This window comes from Mytilus edulis, chromosome 2, assembly GCF_963676685.1.
Source record: "Mytilus edulis chromosome 2, xbMytEdul2.2, whole genome shotgun sequence".
Lineage (NCBI taxonomy): Eukaryota > Metazoa > Mollusca > Bivalvia > Mytilida > Mytilidae > Mytilus > Mytilus edulis.
In genome coordinates this window covers 23,160,368-23,180,676 of record NC_092345.1, presented here as the reverse complement: position 1 = coordinate 23,180,676, position 20,309 = coordinate 23,160,368, and the positions used below count along the sequence as shown (strand labels likewise).

The 20,309-nt window shown below is 31.5% G+C and overlaps 1 protein-coding gene and 1 long non-coding RNA gene across 2 annotated transcripts; one reads left to right on the top strand and one right to left on the bottom strand.

Moving 5' to 3' along the window:
- Positions 1-3,907: 3,907 nt before the first annotated feature.
- Positions 3,908-8,850, top strand: LOC139511753 (uncharacterized). Its single transcript, XR_011662086.1, has 3 exons — positions 3,908-4,151; positions 7,021-7,109; positions 7,672-8,850. It is a non-coding gene; the product is annotated as an uncharacterized lncRNA (long non-coding RNA).
- Positions 8,851-13,915: 5,065 nt separating this feature from the next.
- On the bottom strand, positions 13,916-15,962 carry LOC139510519 (uncharacterized). Its single transcript, XM_071297090.1, has one exon. It carries the CDS (start codon positions 15,718-15,720, stop codon positions 14,062-14,064), a length of 1,659 nt encoding a protein of 552 aa, XP_071153191.1. The 5' UTR covers positions 15,721-15,962; the 3' UTR covers positions 13,916-14,061.
- Positions 15,963-20,309: the final 4,347 nt, after the last annotated feature.

Here is a 20,309-nt window from a genome sequence, read left to right as displayed (position 1 = left end):
AAAAACTAAATATAAAATAAACAACTCTTCTAATGCTCAGGTTAGTTGTCATATTATGCAACATAGTTAATAATATAGAAACCAATGGAGATAACAAAGAACTTTTGTCATACAAAACACTGTCAAAAACCCAAACATACTATCCACACTGATCTGTGTCCACACTTGTAGTATATAAATTTATCTTTGTGATATAACAAATTGTCAGAGTAGTAAAGTCAAATTTAGTTATAGCATTAAGCTTTGCTTCATGAAACACCTCTTTCTTTAATGATATGATTATCGTTATCATAATCAGTTTTGGAGTTCCATAAATGTTTTATTCCAAATTGTACTTGTTTATTATGGAGTGATCGATATTATTCTTATGCAGTGCTATCGTAAAAAAATATGCAAATTGATTCGCAGATGCGGATCGATCGAGGATTTGAAAAGAGGCATAAGCAGAGACTTATTAAAGGTCTAGTATGCATTGAGCATATATGTCGGGTATCCATGAGGGGACCCCAGTATCCTTGACCCCACCCCACACGCCACCTAAACTGAACAAAACTAACCTCCAATTTCTTGAACTGTGATGAATGTTTCATAAACGAAACTGGAAAACTATCCTGTCTATGTTTAACTTGTCTTTCCTCCTTTTGATGTCCACTGTCTGTCATCTTCGTTGCACGTACATAGAGAGAAATACCAAGTGATCATATTATACAAAATTACAGATCAGTGTCATATAAACTGGTCCGCCATTCCATCTATAGCTTCGCACCGTCAGTGTAGCGATAAGTGAACACAACAGGGGTCCAGTTTAAGTGTCCTACGTCTTGTCATTAATTATCTTGTGTTTCCATTTGAAGACTTCTCGGCATGCGGTAACACTAGGGGGCCTACAATCAACGTACGCGTGCATTACATAAAATTGATAAGGCTTTTAAGCCGCGTTTGTTGTAATTAGTAATAATTATTTAACAACTTCTGATAGATATGCGGCACTTGTTTGCTAACATAAATTAAACAAATCGAAGGTTGTAAATTATTTGAATCTGTGTCATTTCATAGAGGTTATTAATGTATGGTCATTTTATATCTTTCAAATAAAATAATATGTTAAACAAAAAATGGACAACTACAAAATTATAATGGTCTGGATGGATGGTCCATCGATTTTATATTCTTTAATTTTTTAAAACATTTTTTCTATTCTTTATAATTTTGCTCATTATTCTCTATTTGATCATCCTTTTATTTTCTATTCTTTATATTTTTTTTGTATATGCTATATGTTTTGTCCTTTATTCTGCGTTTCCCAGTCGCGTGATTTGATATTCTGTCAACTCCAACAAGACCCTCAAGTATTATTACCGATAAAATAGGCGTTTAAGAATGTGTATCATTTTGTCTTATCCTTTCTTTTATTTGTTTTAAAAGATTGGAAAGTAGGTATGTATATATATGTATGGGGGCTGCTGATTTTATGGACACTTAAGGGTGACCTAGGAATAGAATTGTCTTCATCCGTCAAAATAGAAAAAATGTAAAACCCGTATAAAAAGTTTACCGAACTTCATCCTGGTCTACCCTTTATTACAGGTATTCCCCATGGTACGTATTGTTTTCAAATAGCTTTTCGTTCCGTGCATGCATGCATGAACTATTTGACACTGCACGTTCTGCAACCACCAATCTGTCAATCAATCGATTTTATAGAAAAGATGTATCATATCTTACATCAAAACAATGTATAACGCCACCCGTTCATCTTTTTTTCTACAAAATGATATATGTGCAGATCACACTGCTGACATTACTAGACCAGGCCACATATATGACACTTCGTCTATACCTGAGGCTGTGGATGGGGGTTTACAGAATAGAGAATAATGAACAAAAAATAGAAAGAATAGTATCGGAAGTATTGGAACAGAATATAAACAAACAGGAACATAAATTTTACGGCTCTAATTAGAAATGATTACAGTTCAAACACAGCTGCATCATACATTAAAGTTAACGGTCAATCAGACAGTTTGCTAAAGTTCACGAAAACAATAAATCTACAAATACTTAACACGCTAGGCCAAAGCAAATTAATCTAGGCAATTAAATACTGATCTTAGATAAGAAATAAATGTGCAAGTTTCACCCTATGACAGTTTTCAGATAAAAAAAGAGACGATTTTTAAGTTTGCTGAACATGATGTGGCTAAAATTATGTACATATTCAGGACTTGAACAAAATAACAATAAATACAGTAGATATAGGTTCGTAATGGAATGTCTTCATTGACTTTGTCTTGTGTAAAAAGCTCTCTTGAAATCCCCGCGGGTTTAAGTAACTTTGAAGTAAGTGCTTTGGGACTTTCATAGTTTATATATTTTTTTAGTTAATTCAACATTTATTATTTTATAATTTACATGTGAAACAATAACCCGGATAAATCATTACAGAAACATGATAGTGCTTACATTTTATAAGAGGATAACGAAATTAGAGAATTATATTTATTTAGATTGATATCCATGATGGAGCAAAGTTTCAACCACTTTTTTATGTCCCTTTTTATCATAAGATATTCGCGTCATTATTTATATAAAGAATGATGAGGATGAAGATAAAAACGATGTCTGATGTCCAGTGGTAACTATTACATACATACACCCAGAATGACAACATGCTTTATGTTATTAACACGTTTTGTACTAGACAAACTGAGTCAGATGTTTTGACGCATTTTTCAGCAGATACAAATAACTTTGTAAGAAGCTTAAGACGTGCCAAGACGCATTATTCTGACTTCAATCGTACCAGTATTCAAATGCTTTCGTTACTTATAAACGAATGTTTTCTTAACCTTCATTATTTGTTTGATAAGAGCAATGTTACATGTAATATCATGGAAAAAAAACATTGTTTTTTACGGAAAGCTGGAACAAGAAGCTAAGTCAACAGTGTAGTATTCCGGACGTCAACACAAAAAAACCAGCATGCAAATATATACATGGGAGATAAGTATACCATTATTTACACATCAGACTGTACTGGTTATATCATTTTTTGGATACACCAAACAAGGTACTTTATATATGAGTAACAGGCAATGTACGCCCTCAATTTTATAGAACTTATCCATAACTATTTGTTTCATTTGTATTCATCTGTCAAATGTGTGTGTTCTGCAAGGTTCAGCAGTCCTTACCCTTTCATTTGATACATGTATCTATATAACTTACCAAAAATTATTCTGCATATAATATAGTTTGATTTAAATACGTAAGAACAACTAAAGTTTTTAAAGACCGTTACTTCTTTCCTTTTTGAACGCGCCCAAATTGGTTTGTGTAACATCTTACGAAGTCTATTCAATTTTTTTGGCAAACTATTTCGCTCTGGCTGTTGCTAGTGGTCGTCTTACACGTGCAGTGTTGTGAGATACTTTTCGTTCCACGTTGAAGGTTTAATGTGAATTACAGCAATTACAGCGCTGTTCCTTTGCTTAATTTTTTAATGTGGTTATATTCATTTTCTGTCACGGATTGATACCCAATATTCTTTTGTTTTTCTATGGAAAAAATGTTCCTTTACAAAAAAAAAATATTGGTAAATTCCAAACTTCGATTTTTTTTAATAACGTAAATTATTTTTAATTTTAACAAGGAGGTTATTATGAGATATTCTAACCTAACTAAACGAAAAAGAGAATTGTAATATAAAATCTTACGATTCTAAAGTTTCTTCGAACAAGATTTGTTATCATATGCTAATTACCCATATCATATTTTAATGACCACATACTGTGGCCATCGTGATCATATAAACCCTAATAAATTATAAACATTCGAATGTAAAATTTCGCACGATAGATAATTTCAAACAAACGACGGAAATTACATAATAAATCCACCGCGTGTATCTTAATATATTTGTCAGTACATGGATAACCCGAATAATCCAGTCGTTATATTACGATCACTTCGATCACTCCATTAACCATTTCATCGAGAAAAGTAGTGGATAGGGCGCTGAATTATTTGATTTAGTACATGGAGGAAAGATATTCAAAGATTAGGAGCGACGATTCAATATCCATTTGTGCATTGTATTTGTAGTGGTTGAAACGGCACCAGGAACATATCAGGGTAGACAACAAAAGTCTGTAAGTATCTATTGTATGTCTTTATAAATATTAACATAGATATTATAAGCCTTTCATGCCTTCTGTTGACAAATTCTCTTAACTATGCACTATTTTAGTAGACCACCGATGTCCTTTTCGAACTAAAAGAACCTCTTTGAAAAGACACACCTCAGTCGAATCTTTCTTCTCAAATGAATGCCTGAATGGTCATCAAATATATACTTGTTATGGGCAGGCATTTTCGAATAATTTTTAAAAAATGTATTAATTCTGACTGCAAGGAATTTTAAATGGTAAATAATATACATTGTATCTCGAGGGAAATGTACACACTTAGACAACAGTGAATTTTTCATAAATATTATATAATGGTAAAAGTGTAGCATACACATGATATATATCATGTGTACTAACGATTAAACTCTGGAAGAAAGATAGTCAAGCATGAATACAAATTAATGGGTCCTATTTGGAAAAAATAAATTTTCTCAGAAAGGTATCTCTTTCTTCAGAACTTATATGAAACGTTGATGTCTGTTGTGCAGTGATGTTTTTTTCTTTCTCCGACGTCTGTATGCGAGACATAGTAGGTATTGCAACCCAGCGCACCGGCGACGATGGTGTACACTCTTTGTTTGAAGCATTATATTTCATAGGTAAGACAATCTAAATGTTTCATACGATATGTTACGAAATTTCCGTCTATCATATATGATCATTGTCCCGGCAACCTTATTTTCATGGTTCAGTAACTGCTTGATACATTTTGTTTTGTTAAATAAAAAACTCACTTATTATGAGTAATATGATAACTATGTTTGGTATATGGGTTCCTAGCACCATTTACATGTTCGTCAGGTAGGTACATGTAGGGTTAACCTGACCTCGACCTTATTCCATGGATCATTTATCAAAGATAAAGTAACTTAAGCAAGACTGTATCTAGATACTATAACTAGTCAGTCATCTATATTTGCTGTATTGATTATTGAAATGATTGTAAGCTGTACATATCCACCCGATAGGTTTCGTCTGACCTTGGCCTCAATTTCATAGTTCATTGGCCGATGTATGGTGTTGTGGTTTGGTCTATTTCTCAGATGCCTTAAGCAGGAGGGTCACTATATACTGTGTATCATGTATGGAATCATTGTCAGCTGGAAATGTCCGTCTGACAGGTCTCAATTGACTTCGACCTCATTTTTATGGTTCATTGGACAATTTTTAGTTGTGTGGTTGGGTCAATTTTTCGGGCATTATAAGCAATAGGTCAATAATATGTAGTGTATGGAACAACTATGACAACTGTGGTGTCATGTCTATCTGTCGGGGTTAACATGACCTTAACCTAATTGTTCGATGAAAGATGTTGTATTAAGATCTGATTCTCAGGTACTATTAGCAACACCAGAACACACCCACAAAATCGCGGTCATATACAGCTTGTGAACTGGGATGATTTTTTGTATTAAAAAGATATTATGTATGGAGAATTTCATAAAAGGTATCAAAAGCCCTCTCCCTTTTTTCAAAGTCTGATATTTGTTTCCTTTCTGTTAAATTCAATATTTTTTGTGTCTCTGGTCTCAGACCACAATTATTCTTCTCCTTTGCTACAATGCATCTTTTGGTAAAATTTGCACCGCTCCAAACATGAAATAAATGTAACTGCTTATATATAGACCATATTAGTCTAATAAAATATGCTTCTAGGACAATCCATCAGTGCTTTTTCTTTTGAGGGCATTATTAACATGCCAATGGTAGGATATGAATCTTGTATATATGACTGACCGACTAAGGCTAGTTTGAGGGGTGGTCGGAGGGGTCCTGATCCCGAAATCCTGGGCTTAAAAACATGAAATCCCGAGATGCAGAATTTAAAGAAATTCATATCCCGAAATCGTAAAATATATTCCCGGATCCCGCAAGGGTCAATCTTCAAATCCCGAGGTTCCGAAAAAGTCCTGATTCCCTCTTATCCCTACCCTACTTTCTTTTTTGCCAACTCACTACTTTCAATTTCAACAATAAATTATATGCCCCATCTTTTGGCATTGTGTTTTCTAGTCTGCGAATCTGTGCGTTCGTTCGTTTGTTCGTTCTTCCGTCTGTCCCGCTGCGGGTTAAGGTTTTTGGTCGAGGCATGATGAATAATTTATCGTGGTGGAAGGAAGAGAAGCGACACACAAAATGAGGTCTTCATGTTTAATAGTATACATGACAACAATCATACATTGTAGTTGTGCATTGCTTATGTTAAGTATACGTGATATTTGTAGTTAAACCTCCATACTAAAGACTTTCAACATGATTTGAATGATAAGTAAGAAAAAGGCGAGACATTTGCACTCATATTTTGGTAATAAAATGTGTAAAGTGTTGACAAAAGTACATGTACCTAAATTTCAATATATTTTTGTATCAGAGTGCCGAAGGCGCATCTTTAACATTTTGAGAGGAAAACGGATATTTTATTGAAGGGGGGAATGTGTTGGGTACATTACTCATACCTTTGCCTGAGGAAGCTGCTGTTCTTTTTGAAACATGTCTTACTTGTTTTCTGGTATGTTGAATGGGATAGGTAAAAGTATTGTCAACACCAGACCTGTGTTTTGTTTAAAACTTAATGAAACCTGTTTTTAATTGTAATTTGTGTCTTCAGTTCGCTGTCTCCTAGGCATGAACCATTCATCTGTTTTAAGACTCTATGATTGATTGATTGATTGATCATGACTTGCTGAATGTCCAATGGCAAATATTACATGCATATTCAGGAAGTTGGGAACGATTCATGCCAATCCTGATAAAAAATAAAGAAATATGCCTGAAGAAAAACAATAACAGTAAGTGTTCCTGCATTTTAACTTCAAATATTTTCTTGTAGAGTGAGAAAAATGTTATGAAACACCAGCAAAAAAGATTAGATTGTTATTCAGTCCTGACTTATACAGTGTTTCTGAAGATGGAGATTAGGTATGTAATAATGAGTTTTTAATTTGATAGAGTGTTGACTTTTAAATTGTAAAAGTTTAATGAGTTACTGTACGTTAATCCCTTTAGTGTATAAAAATTCAACAATTGCTGTTCAAGTGTAACTCGAATAATTCAAGCCCTTTCTGTGTCCTATTTTCTCCCACACGAGGTTAATGTAGCCTTCGTAGATCAGCAGAATATAACGACTGAATTATTCGGGTAAGTTCAAGTGCATAGCATAGCCATCTTTATCTTGCTGTATCCAGAGGCAATATATATATATATATATATAAGAAGATGTGGCATGGTATGGGTGCCAATGAGACAACTCTCCGTCCAAGTCACAATTTATAAAAGTAAATCATCAAAGGTCAAAGTACGGACTTCAACACGGAGCAAGACTGTTATTAATGACAATTAAGAGAGTGAATAATATTATATAAACAAAATAGACATCATAATTAAAAGAAAGATAGACAGTTTCTTCATCAAATATAATAAATTTTGGTATGCTAACTAAAAATGTTTGAAATTGTTTTGAATTTGTCGTTACTTCTTTCAGATCAGGCCTATCCAGAGCAAGAAAAAGAACAATTCATAGCACGTACATCTACAGAGAAAGACATGTTTAAAAAAATAGATTTATTTTCAATTTTAGAAAAACCTGTTGAACTTTTACTATTTCTTATCTGTTAATTTTACATTTATATGTTGATATTTTTTTTTTTTAAATTGCTGCACAGTTTTTTCTATTAAGTCCCATGTAACAAAATCAGCTGAAGAAATTAATATTTTCATATTTCAAGGGAGTGTCCTTTTGCATTGTTGATAGCAGATATAAGTATTGTCTTAAGTTGGGTTTAAAAACAGTCAGATCGCAACTTCAAATAAAATACATTTTTATTAATGTTATATGTCATTAAATAGACATGAAAAATTGAAAATTATATAGGAACACATTTTTTATGACCTAAATGTATTGTCAAGGTAAATTTATTATGTGAACATATCAAATATTATCAAAAACACTGCTGGTTTAAAATAAAATTATTCTATGTATCCTAATGTAATCATACAGATCAGTGTATTTTTTCCTAAACAAATTTTACATATTTTTATAACCAGAATAAATTTATTCTGTGTCTCAACCTTAACATAATTACTGTACTATCAAAATAAATTTATTTTATATATCATAATACTTTTAATCCACATTGAATGTAGTATAAATTTATTCTGTGTCGCCTCCTTAATATGATAACTGTACTTTCAGAATAAATTTATTTTATATATTATTATACAAGACAAAAATCACATTGAACATAGAATAAATTTATTCTCAGTGTGTCTCAACCTCACCATACAGATTACTTTACTTTCAAAATAAATTTATTTTATATATTATTATAATCATAAATGACATTAAATGTGAAATAAATTTATTCTGTATCACAGCCTCAGCATACAGATTACTGGACTTTCAAAATAAATGTATTTTAAATATTGTTATAATCATAAATTACATTAAATGTAGAATAAATTTATTCTATGATTTTCTCGAACTGATAATAGATATCAAGGCTCTTTATAATAAATTTATTTTATAAATGATTATATACAGAAAGCACCATGCATTTAGAATAAATTTATTCTAAGTTGCATCATTTATGGAGAGTTGAATGTAAAGTGTAGAATTCAGTATAAATTTATTTTGAAATGTATCAAATAAATACTAATGAAACATAATTGTCTTTGTTTTTCATGATTTTTTCTCAAATACATGGGTTATAGAATAAATTTATTACGTTCTGGTCTTATTTTGGCCTCTAATTGCACTTGTCAGAAATTAGAGTGAAAAAAGAGGAAAATTGGTTTTTTCCTTTTTTATTCTGCTCTCTGTTAATTTTATACATTTATAAAATTACAGTAATATTTAAAACAACATGAGCCACTCTAAAAAGAGTTATGAGAGACTATAAAATTTCTACAAAACACATTATAATTATCTACAATTATATAAAATACCTTTTCTTTTTAATAATACATCATAGCAGATTTTGGCTAAAAAGTAGCACACATTTTCATCAGTGAATAAAAATTTGAATTTATCATCATCAGACAAATTAACAAAATCACAATTAAAAGAGCTAGCATGTCTAAATAAAATAGCTCGTAAATCTGCATATACTGGGCAGTTAATTAAGACATGTTTCTCATCTTCAATAATGTTATTTTTCTTACATTGCTCATTAAAACATAATCTATTGTCAACCATAATGCCTTCATATCGGTCAGTTTCTATTCTCAGAGGTGCAACACCACATCTAAATTTAGCATATGCACTCTTATATTTTCCAGGCATATTAATACATAAATATTTTTCTTTATTAAAACATTGCTTAAACATTCTATACGTTCGCAATTTACTTCTTTCATTGTACATTAAGTCAGAGTACCACTTCTCTTTATATCTACAAAAATTTTCCTTTTCAATTTGTTTAATTGTATTTTTATCAATAGAAAAATCAGTATTACATAAAAACTCCATATCCATTTCTTTAAATTTCACATTGACTCTATAATTCCAATTTCTAAATTTACTATTACAGCATTTATTGCCCCATAAGAAAACCTTTTTATTAACTCTACAATGAGACATTTTAGTAAGTCTCGACCATAATCTAAAAATACATGTCCACTGAGATATACTACTGGGCATCCAACCCATATCTCCATATAAGGCTAAGTTAGGGGTGTATTTACCCACACCCATAAAAAATCTCATTGCTCTATTTTTTACAGCATTAATACAAGAAAAATCCTGGTGACCCCAAATTAAGGCACCGTATTCAATGACAGACATGACAAGTGTATCAAAAAGTTTTGTAAATGTATCAAATTGAAAACCGCCATTAGCTTTACATTTAGCTATTAATAAACCTAAAGACCTACTTGCAGATTTAGCTACTGCCTTAGCCATACAATTGTAGTCTAAAAATTCTGACAACAGTAAACCTAGATAAGTATAACTAGGAACAATTTCCATATCATTATTATTAAGTACAAAAGTAAAATTTGTCTTTGGTGTAGACTTAGTTCTGAAATGTACAATTTTTGAATACCTGTAATTACTAGCCAATTCAGTAATTACATGTATTTACTAGTTGTTACAGTGATTACTGGTAATCACTAAATTTTAATGTCATTTTTACAGCTATTTACTAACTTGATGTTTTTGTTTTAAAATTCAAAACATAGTTCAAGATACCAAATAAAAAAGTAAAGGGTAGGGTATTTTAAGTGAGCTTACTTAGGGATGTTGGAATATAAGACACATCAAAAGTGCATACTCTTTAGTGTTTTATGAATTGAAACTGGAAAATGGTTGTTTTATAGGTTTTGAAACTCCGTAAATATATGCATGCAAGACAATGATATCAATTCAAAATTGATTTTCATAATTTTGTTGAACTAAAATCTCCATCATGCACTGTGGTTTAAAACTTTAAAATCATATTCTCTAAATATCCTTGATTTCTACCAAACTTGGACAGAAGCTTAATGCTTATGATCATAAGATACTATCCAAAAGTAAAGTTTGAAAAAAAATCCTTTTTTTCGTATATTACTTATAAAAGGACTAGTTTTCCCCAGTTAACATTACATACACTCTGCAGTTAAAGTTTTTAAAACATTAGAATTTATAAACCATCCTGTATTTTTACCCAAGTTTTACAGAAGCTTCTTACAGTACTAGTCAAATTAAAGATAGTATCTAGAGGAAAATTTTAATATTTTTTCCTCATTTTTGTTGAGCCTGCGATTAACAGCAAAAGAAGACTATTTGTTCTGCAAAACCCTTACAATTTTAATAGCTTAATACATCAATAACCCATCTCCAGCTAGGGGTTGAATTGAAGGTATTCAATGAGGTCCAAAGTTTCACTCGCAAGTGCACAACTCATCAACCTTGTTTCTCAGCTAATTTAACAAAATAGAACCAGATTGTCTGCTAACAGTGAATTATAATTTCACTATATCATTTTTATTAATGATTTAACAACAACAACAAAATATTTATTTTTTTTATATCTAGAAGCTAATGACATAACTTTATCTTATCTTTATAAGGTAATAAGTCTAAATATTCTTCAAATTCAAAGTTTTCTTTAAAAAGTTAAAACATAATGCTTTGGAAGAATTTTCCATTTCTGATTTCCATGTCTGCTGAAATTGGTAAAAAATTATCTGTATAATGGTCAACTTTAACCATTTTGGATTAAAACTAAAGTTACTCTGATTTAACCAAATATTTGAAAGTCCATATCAATAGATTTTTTTTATACAAATCAACCATTCAAAATTTTAAGAGTACTAACTGATCTTCTAGTTAGTATTACCATAACTTTTGATCATCTAACCATAATACAACATTGTTTTAGCAGTCAGTAAATAGGTGTAAAAATTCATTTTAAAATTAGTAATTACTGGTAATAACTGGGCCGTTTAAGGAATTACTTGTATTAACTAAGTGCATCGGGAATTACCTGTAATTCCTAAATTTTAGTAATTACATGTAATTCCTATTTTCACCTATTTACTGTAACATATATATGAGATGCAACACTAACTGAAATGTGGGTTATTTAGTGACAGGACATAATCAATCTGCACTTAAAGAACTTTGCATGATGATTAATGTTTTTGTCTGTAAGTAGGTCCTGCGTTGATTCTGCTTCATACGAGTGCAAACACAGGTTGGCCATTAGGTGGAAAAAATAAGTACTAATCGGAAGCCGGCTTTCCATTGAAATATCATGCCGCTAAATTCAACAAATATGTTGTCAATCAGTAAATCTGCATTTCAATTTTGATATATTGATATACTATTTGTATATCAAAGCAATAAAACGCCAAATGTGGAATAGTAATGACCATCAGACTATTCGAAAGCTTTTTCAAAAAAGTCTTAAAGAAAAAATCTAGGAATATTTCATCCTCCAAAAATAAGTACAACAGTGTTTATCAATATATATGTGCAGCATATCTCTAATAAATGTTTAGTTTGCTCTTTAAATGCTCTCAATATTTCCAAACAGACAATTTTGTTGCAAAAAAAAATCAATTTTATATTCTTATTCAATATATAAAAATATTTATCATATACTTAGACTAAATAACATATGATTTTTACCGTATGATAATAGCATTAAATTAAAGTATTTTCCATATTTTTCGAATTGGTGCTAAGCGGGCTGATATGAAAAGTTTATCACATGCTTCGATTGTTATCACATGCCTTTCCGTAACGTTATCACATGGCATTCCGGTGATACTCGGCAAATTCCGGAAACTACACCTCAATGCTACGTTTTCAGTGAAAAACATTACAAAGTAGTGTACAAAACAATTATTTGAATACTGGAAAGTATGTTGTGTAAAATAATTAAATTAGATTAAAAAAAAAGAAAAAAAAATATTGAATAAATGCATTTTGAAGTTTTTCTGAAACATTATTTAGAAAGTTCCTTTAAAAAAGTTGACTTTTCTATTCAATGTTCATTCTAATGCAACAACGTTTGTAACGTTCATTTTGATTGGATAACGTCACTTTCTTACATGGCATCAATTGACAATTGATGCTATGGGACGTACGCGCAAGCGCAGACGGCATATGACAGATTTTAAATACATGTTTTAACGTTGTTTTCTGTCAGTTTCATTAGAATGGAGATAACAATATTGTATTTTAAGCTCCGACGGCATCAATTTGGGATTTGATGGTCGCAAATACCCGTTTACTGTCCCCGCTAACGCGTCGCCAGTAAACTTAATTTGCGACCATCAAATCCCCAATTGATGCCGTCGGAGCTTAAAATACAATACAGTTATCTCCTAATTATGTATATTGTTGAATTATTTTTTTGTCGATTTTTCCATATTAAAATGTGTTTTTTTTTCTCTGTTGAGGCATATGATAGAAAGATTTCATATTGAATGAATCAAATTTTGGGTCCGACGTCCGTGAACTTTTTACTCTTTCAACTTCTTTCCGGGAACTACGTAGAAGGATCAATATATGAATCTGTTATTTTTCTCTACTGTTGAAGCATATGATAAAAAGATCATAACATGTAATTTTTCATATCGCATGTATTATCAGCCCTCGGTCAATATCAGCCCTCGAGCCATACGGCTCTTGGGCTGATATTGAACCTAGGGCTGATAATACATGCAATATGAAAAATGCCATGTAATAATCTGATAATATCAATTTTCAACGTTAAAATGTAAGAACGTTGTGCACGATGTTCCTACAACTTAGGGACGACATCAAAAGATCGATGTAGGATAAAAAAAACTTAAATCGAATAGTTTGGGGGTGGGGGGTCAACATAGTTGAAAGTTTTGTTCATATAAAATCGATTTTACATATATCCATATAGGTAAATCAATTTTTCCCAAATTAAGTTAAGAAGGGGGGTAGGGGGGGTCAGCGAAAAAACTACGTGAATTAAGTTTTTTATCCTACATTGAACTTTTGATGTCGTCCCTTAACGTTACACTGAAAATGCGACGTCAAAGAGGATTTTTCGAAATTTTAACGTCGAATTTGCAAGTTTCATTCGGGTTGTTTTGTGTTGCTGGTTATTTTTGTCTCTGTTATTATTTTTTTTAAAGTCTTTTAACCACGAATTGCCTCAAGTTGTGGATATCGATTTAACACCTGCAAAATGCTGTATTGTAAGTCATGTAAGAAGGGAAAATAAGACGGAAAGTTTTTCCATAAATAAATTAAAACAAAACTACATGTATAGATGTACAAAACTTTTTAATCACATGCTGCTAAAATTTCATGGTGCATATCATCTGTCATTATAAATTTTCCATACCTTGATTCCACCCCAATACAAATATATCTGACACTGTTCAAGTAAATTAAAGACTTTTTTCACTTGATTAATTTGAACTGAATATTGTTTCCATTAACACATAATTTATCAAAATATAACCCTTCAATTAATTGAACTCCAGCTTGAAAAGTGTTTCCCCAGTCATCAAAAGTTGATTGATTTAGTTTTTTAACGTCGGATAAACACTTTAAAATATAATAGTCCTCTCCTGGATCGTCCGTAAAAACGGCTAAAATAAATCCGGGTTGAATCAATTCAATGAAAGTATTTTCATCGCTATTTGCGATAAGTCTTTCGGTTAACTCTGTTTCATGACAAAGTTTATATTTACGAAAAATTCCGGCTTCGCTAGTACAAGCATTATATTCATCGGGACAGTTGGAACAGTCGTAGCAGGACAAGTCTCGAACTAAAACATTTCGAGGACTCGTACTTCTGATTTGGTGAATACACCTTACTGACGGAACGACTTTAAAAGATCTTGTTCTATTTCGGGGAACTTCCTCAACATATCTAAAAATTCGACGTTTGCATATAGCGGACTGCCTTGGAGTCTCTAAATTGTCCTTACAAAAGTTATAAAAATCATTTGCATTTTGAATAAACAATTTTCCTCTCGCCACTGCAAAATCAGCTTGATTTTTTATTAACCCCCCTGCGGCATCTTGTACTCCTTTGGCATGGGATGTTTCAAAATAGTTTCTAACTATATTGAAACCAAAATCTTGTTTTGCATAGCTTAAATCTCCGAAACAGTGCCTTGACTTATATTGTGTAGCACACCCGTCTGTAAATTCGTGCATGGTTTTCAAATCATAGTTAATACTCTTTAGGTAATCCGCTATTTGCCGTTGCGCCTCATGTGAAAAATTATGATCATGAACTTGATCAGGACTTATAACAAAAAACTGTTCTTCAACTAATCCACCATTAACTTCAGGATCGGACGAACCGTCTAGATTTTCAATTGGATGCCTATAAATCACGGATACATGTATCGAAACTTCCGTTTTCTGAAAATAGCATGCTTGGATTTCAATTTTATCTTTACACGAATAGTTTTCAGAAAAGTCATGAATGCAAATAGCTTCATTTTTTTTCAAGTTGCTCTTAATTGATTTCAGTTGTTCTGTTTGCCATTTTGCACGAAAAACGTGTGCTGAAAACTTTGATATCAATTCAAGAAAGTACTTGAACATTTCTCCCGGTTTTGTGTTCACCTTAACAAGGCACAGCTTTTTCTTTTCCCCGCTTTTTGTTGGAACGAAAACATACTCATAGCGCATCCATTCAACATTTGGTGATTCTGTAGTTAGGGAGAGTTCATCTTCCAATAAATGCAATTTGTTCACGCCGCAATCATCGCACCTCCGCTCCACACACTTCAATTGGTGGTATTCTTGCCCGTCAGTTTTTGGACACAAAGCATGATTGGTCAGGTCAGTGAGATGGGTGAAAATTGGAAAATGTTCAGAAAATGGTGTGATTTTTTTTCGAAAATCCATGCAACTTTTAAATAGATATCTAGCCTCTACATGATACCTACAACAACATGTTTCTCGGTCACATGGACGTACAGGTACAACAAAATATGGCTTTAACCGTTCAAATAATCTCTGTGAAATTTTCAAATCAGGGTATTTTTCTTTGAAACTAATATAGACTTCCGTCTGAGTTTTTTCAAGCACGTGCTTCATGTGACTGGTGTATATTTTAGGACCTAATCTTTCGCGTTTTATATCATTCTTGTTTGCAGTAGGTCGCGAATTGTCGGGAGATATCCAGTATTCATAGATTTTCCGTTTAATGTCTTCAGATAAAGCGTCACTTCTTGTTTTTCTTGATGTGAATGTCCACGCTGAGACTTCTGTTGTCAAAACTTTTATCCTTATTCTTTTCCCTACAAAAGGACTTTTATTAAAACCAAGTAATACATAGGACAGATATATTCGTCTATACAATACACGCTATTGTCGGCTATCAAAACGACATACACAGGCTCTGCGTTACGGGTAGCCATTTTAAACTATTGTAATATTACAATCGTAAACGACAGAATAACTTACTATAATAAATAGAAATACTTAGTCTGCTTTAAAAGAATTACTTGGTATATATGATAAAAATTGCTTGATATTTACGAAAAGAATTACTTAAGGTACATTGAAAAATTTCTTGCATTTCAGATTACTATCAAATTACTCATAATTACTTGGAATTACTAATAGTTACTAATTATTTGTCGATCAAACATATTTACTTTTTTTTTTTAACTTGATTTGAATTTAAAAAAATCTTTGTTTGAAGTCTCATTGGCACTCATACCAAATGTTCTTATTTATCTATCTATCTATATACATTTATTGAAAAGTTTTGTAAATTGGTTGATATTCGTTTACAAATGAAGAAAATTATATTCATATTCTAACATGACGTCCTTCAAACGTTTTGTTTTAATTATCTGGAACATTTAATTGAAAAAAAATGAGCACAAACTTGTTACGTCGGAAATAAGCTTTTTCGGATTTTTGACGTTTTCCGACGTTGGGACAAAATGGCTACCGTTTTGTAAATGTTCGTATCATTTTATCACTTTTAGACTCAAATATGTAGTAAATAAAAAAAGATTCTTGTGATTTTGTTCTCTTCGTGTATCTAACTTTTGTTTTAATAAATTATAAACAACTTATTGAAATATCAGGCAAGAAAAAAACACATTTAGAGCTTTGACAAATGAAATATCAAGTTGGACAAAACGGCTACCGGTTGAAAAACGACTGCGTAGAGAAGATTTTTTAAAATCTACAATTTTTGAACTCACGAACAAGGAGGCAAATATTTGTTCTATCGGAAGATGTTATTATTATCTTACCTTTTTTAGACATTTTCTTCTATATAACGTGACGGTACCCAAATTGCACCTATTTTGACAGTTTTTTCATCTACGTTTTTTTATGATGAAAACAAAAATGTCCATTCTGTGTTTATTTTGTAGCCTTATCCTTCTTTATTATAAAGGTACACCAATTTGATTTTTATTCCATATGGAATCATAGAAAAATTGGTCTAAACTGACCTCCAAACCATCAATGATTTTGAAATTAGGAGTACCCAAATTGCTTCCATGCTTAAATTCACATAGTCAAAAGTCTAATAACAGAGCTTTTGTTTAATTTCTTTAAATGTTTTGAACAATTGGATTAAGTCCATGCTTACTCTTCATTATTTTTTAAATGGATACTTGTAACATATTGTATTTGCTCATTTTAAAAAGATGACGTTTTGATGACGTCGCATGGCGACGTTTCAGTACATTTTGCTTTTTCAGTAAATACTTCATCTGTTGATAGATACTGTGAACGTTTTGTGCATATCTAAATAGTTTTACCTATGTTGAAAGATGTGATAGTATCAAATCATAAAAAAACAAATTGTTTAGTCTCTAGAAAATCTTGTAAGATTTTCGCTGCTAGTTTTGCTAAATAGGTGCAATTTGGGTACTCGGTGCAATTTGGGTACCGTTACGTTACACTCATAAAATTCACTTTTTGTCGTTAAGTCAACGAAAAACGTCGTTGGACATATTTCTTGTTTCAGCTAAATCTGCTGTCACCGAGTCAAAAGAAATTTGACAAAAAAACGTTTAACGTCACAAAGAACCAACACACGTCGTTGTTCCCGCCAAGTTTCGGGAAGATCAGAGAATAAGAAATAGCATCACTATACATAAAAGTTAAAACAGTTGTTTAAAAATGTAACGTTGCAGTCGGAAAGCAAGCCCTTAGAAACAACCGTTGTTGCTACTTTCTTAAGACAACAATGGGACTGATATTAAAACCCGCCATTCTGAAATTGCGTTAATTTCGCGGATTTTTTTTTTGGCGCCAATTTGGAAGTTTATCTTTATTTCAGTTTCCTACTTGCTATTAGGGTCTGAAATAAATTTATTTCGATTTGTTGAGCATGGAGTTTATTATCAAAAGAAAAACAAAATCTCAAACATGTCAAATTGGCCGTGTTTTAACGATCCCGTAATGCCGTTGATCGTCGTTTAAAATTATTTTCTTCTATTTTTCACAGATTAACAAAGACTTTATGTACTATACAAACAATTAATAATACGTATCTCAAAATTTTAAAAAATCATAAAGTATAACGTTCTATTACCCCTTGGGAAACCCCGTTTGAACTAAATTCCAAAAGAAAGACATTTTTTGACATTGTAGTTTTTCGGTCTCACACATGGATGTCACCTGGCATCTAAACACATGCAGTCAATGTACACACATTTAGTATGTTTGTTTGAAAAAGTAATGGCGAGATCAGCTGTGAATATTTGACTGGATTAATATAAATTCTCTTTAAGTCAGTGAAATGTATGACTTAACTAAACCAAGGTAAGGAAATCTTATACTGTCTTAGCACAACCTTAACTGCTTTAGATGCACTGACATAAAATACATTCGTTGTTTTAAAATAATACTTTTTTTTTGTGATAAAGGAATCCTGCAAAAGTAAATGAGAAAGTATTGTCCTAAATTTCAACTTAGGCAGCCAACAACCATTTGATTTTCTGTAGGGGGTAGGGGGTGGTGGCTTTTGATTGTTTTGAAGAAAAAAAGTTTGTTTCCAATTTTTGGATAAAAAATAATTTGTATTTGACCCTGAGAAAAAAAATGTTTGTTTTACCCTCAGCTGCCATTAAATGAAATGCTAAAATTGAAAGAGAAGAATTGTTTTCAACTTGTCTGGAAAAAAATCCATAGTCACCCCCTCCCCCCCCTCCCTGAAAACAAATGGTTGCTGCCTTCAAACAATCTCTTTCAGAGTATCATTTTAATCAATCTTATTCAAAGCATTATCATACTGACATGAATTGAGACTTAATTTTGACTTGTGATCTAAAACATAATTGTTGACTTAGCCCCCAGAAACTGCTCTGAAATACTTTTATATAAATGTAAAAATGCATAGTTTTTGTTATTATTATTTTTTCAAATAGAAAAAGAGAAATATTACTAAGTCTTTTTTGTTCTTATTTATTTTCAAGTTCTGCCATGACCAGCACCATTTATTTATTAGTTTAGTGTGTTATTTTTATAATTTGAGTCCTTTCATTAGAACTATAACTTGCATGAAATCAATGAGACAACATGGTTATATTTGGTTTGTTCATACAAGGATTGCAAACTAATTTTCCTTTTATAAATTTAAAATAATGAAGATTTTACATTCAGAATACTTTCATTATGATCTCTTTTATGTTTAAATGAAAAAGGTAGGACCAACTTGCAAGTATCAGTAATGAAAAGGAATTCCTGTTTTTTATCATTATTTTTTTTAATACTGTCTTGATCCATTATTCATGAATATTTAGACTACCCCTTGTATAAATTGAGTAGACATTTATTTCTGTGTTAAAATAATTTGGTTGCAGCAGTAAAAATACTTACCAAAACATGAATATTAAATTAACTCTTGGAATATTAAATTAATATTAAATTATTAACCCTATTATGGCACATATATATAGGGACACATAGGGCCTATTTCACAGGGACTGAGTTCTGAAAAGTGATAAAATGTGTTTCTCTATTTTTTGGCACATGTTTACAGTATCAAAATATATTAATAATATCCACATGTAAATAACAGCATATTGCTTGATATATAACAATAGTTTGTTCATGATAGTGTCAATCAAAGGGACGTAACTCGTGAATTACCGTCGGCCCCGCTTCGTCAGAAATATCGACACATCCAACTGGCACATTTGCGTATCTTAGCATATCAACTGGCACAAATTTGACACATCATAGTCCAAGTTATGTTACATAACATAATTCAAATTCAGCATAGCTTCCCGAGAAGTTAAGAAAGAAAATTACGATTTTAATTTTCTGTAACCAATTTTTTTCGTCAACACCTTGACTTTGAAGACACATTTTGAGAGAAAAAAATGAGTTAAATCCATAATTGAGTTGAGTAATATATTTCTTATATACTCAAGAATGTTCACTTAAAAGGAAATTAGTTTTAATTCATGCAAAAAACTACAAATTCCAAAAAACGAGCTTCACTTTTTTTGGTAAAAAAATGCCCATATATGGTAATCACATGACGTCCATTGTTGCTTTAAGAAATGGGGTCAAACCGGGGTCAGCTTTCCGACTGTTGGACATCCGTTTTTTTGCATAACTTTGTTGTTTAAATCGTCAAATATTTTAGATATAACTAAGTATATGACCAATAGCTAAAACAATATAATTAAAAACATGTTCTGAAT

Excerpts from the sequence above, each read along its gene's own strand:
- LOC139510519 (XM_071297090.1), bottom strand. The coding sequence starts at position 15,720 with ATGAAGCACGTGCTTGAAAAAACTCAGACGGAAGTCTATATTAGTTTC.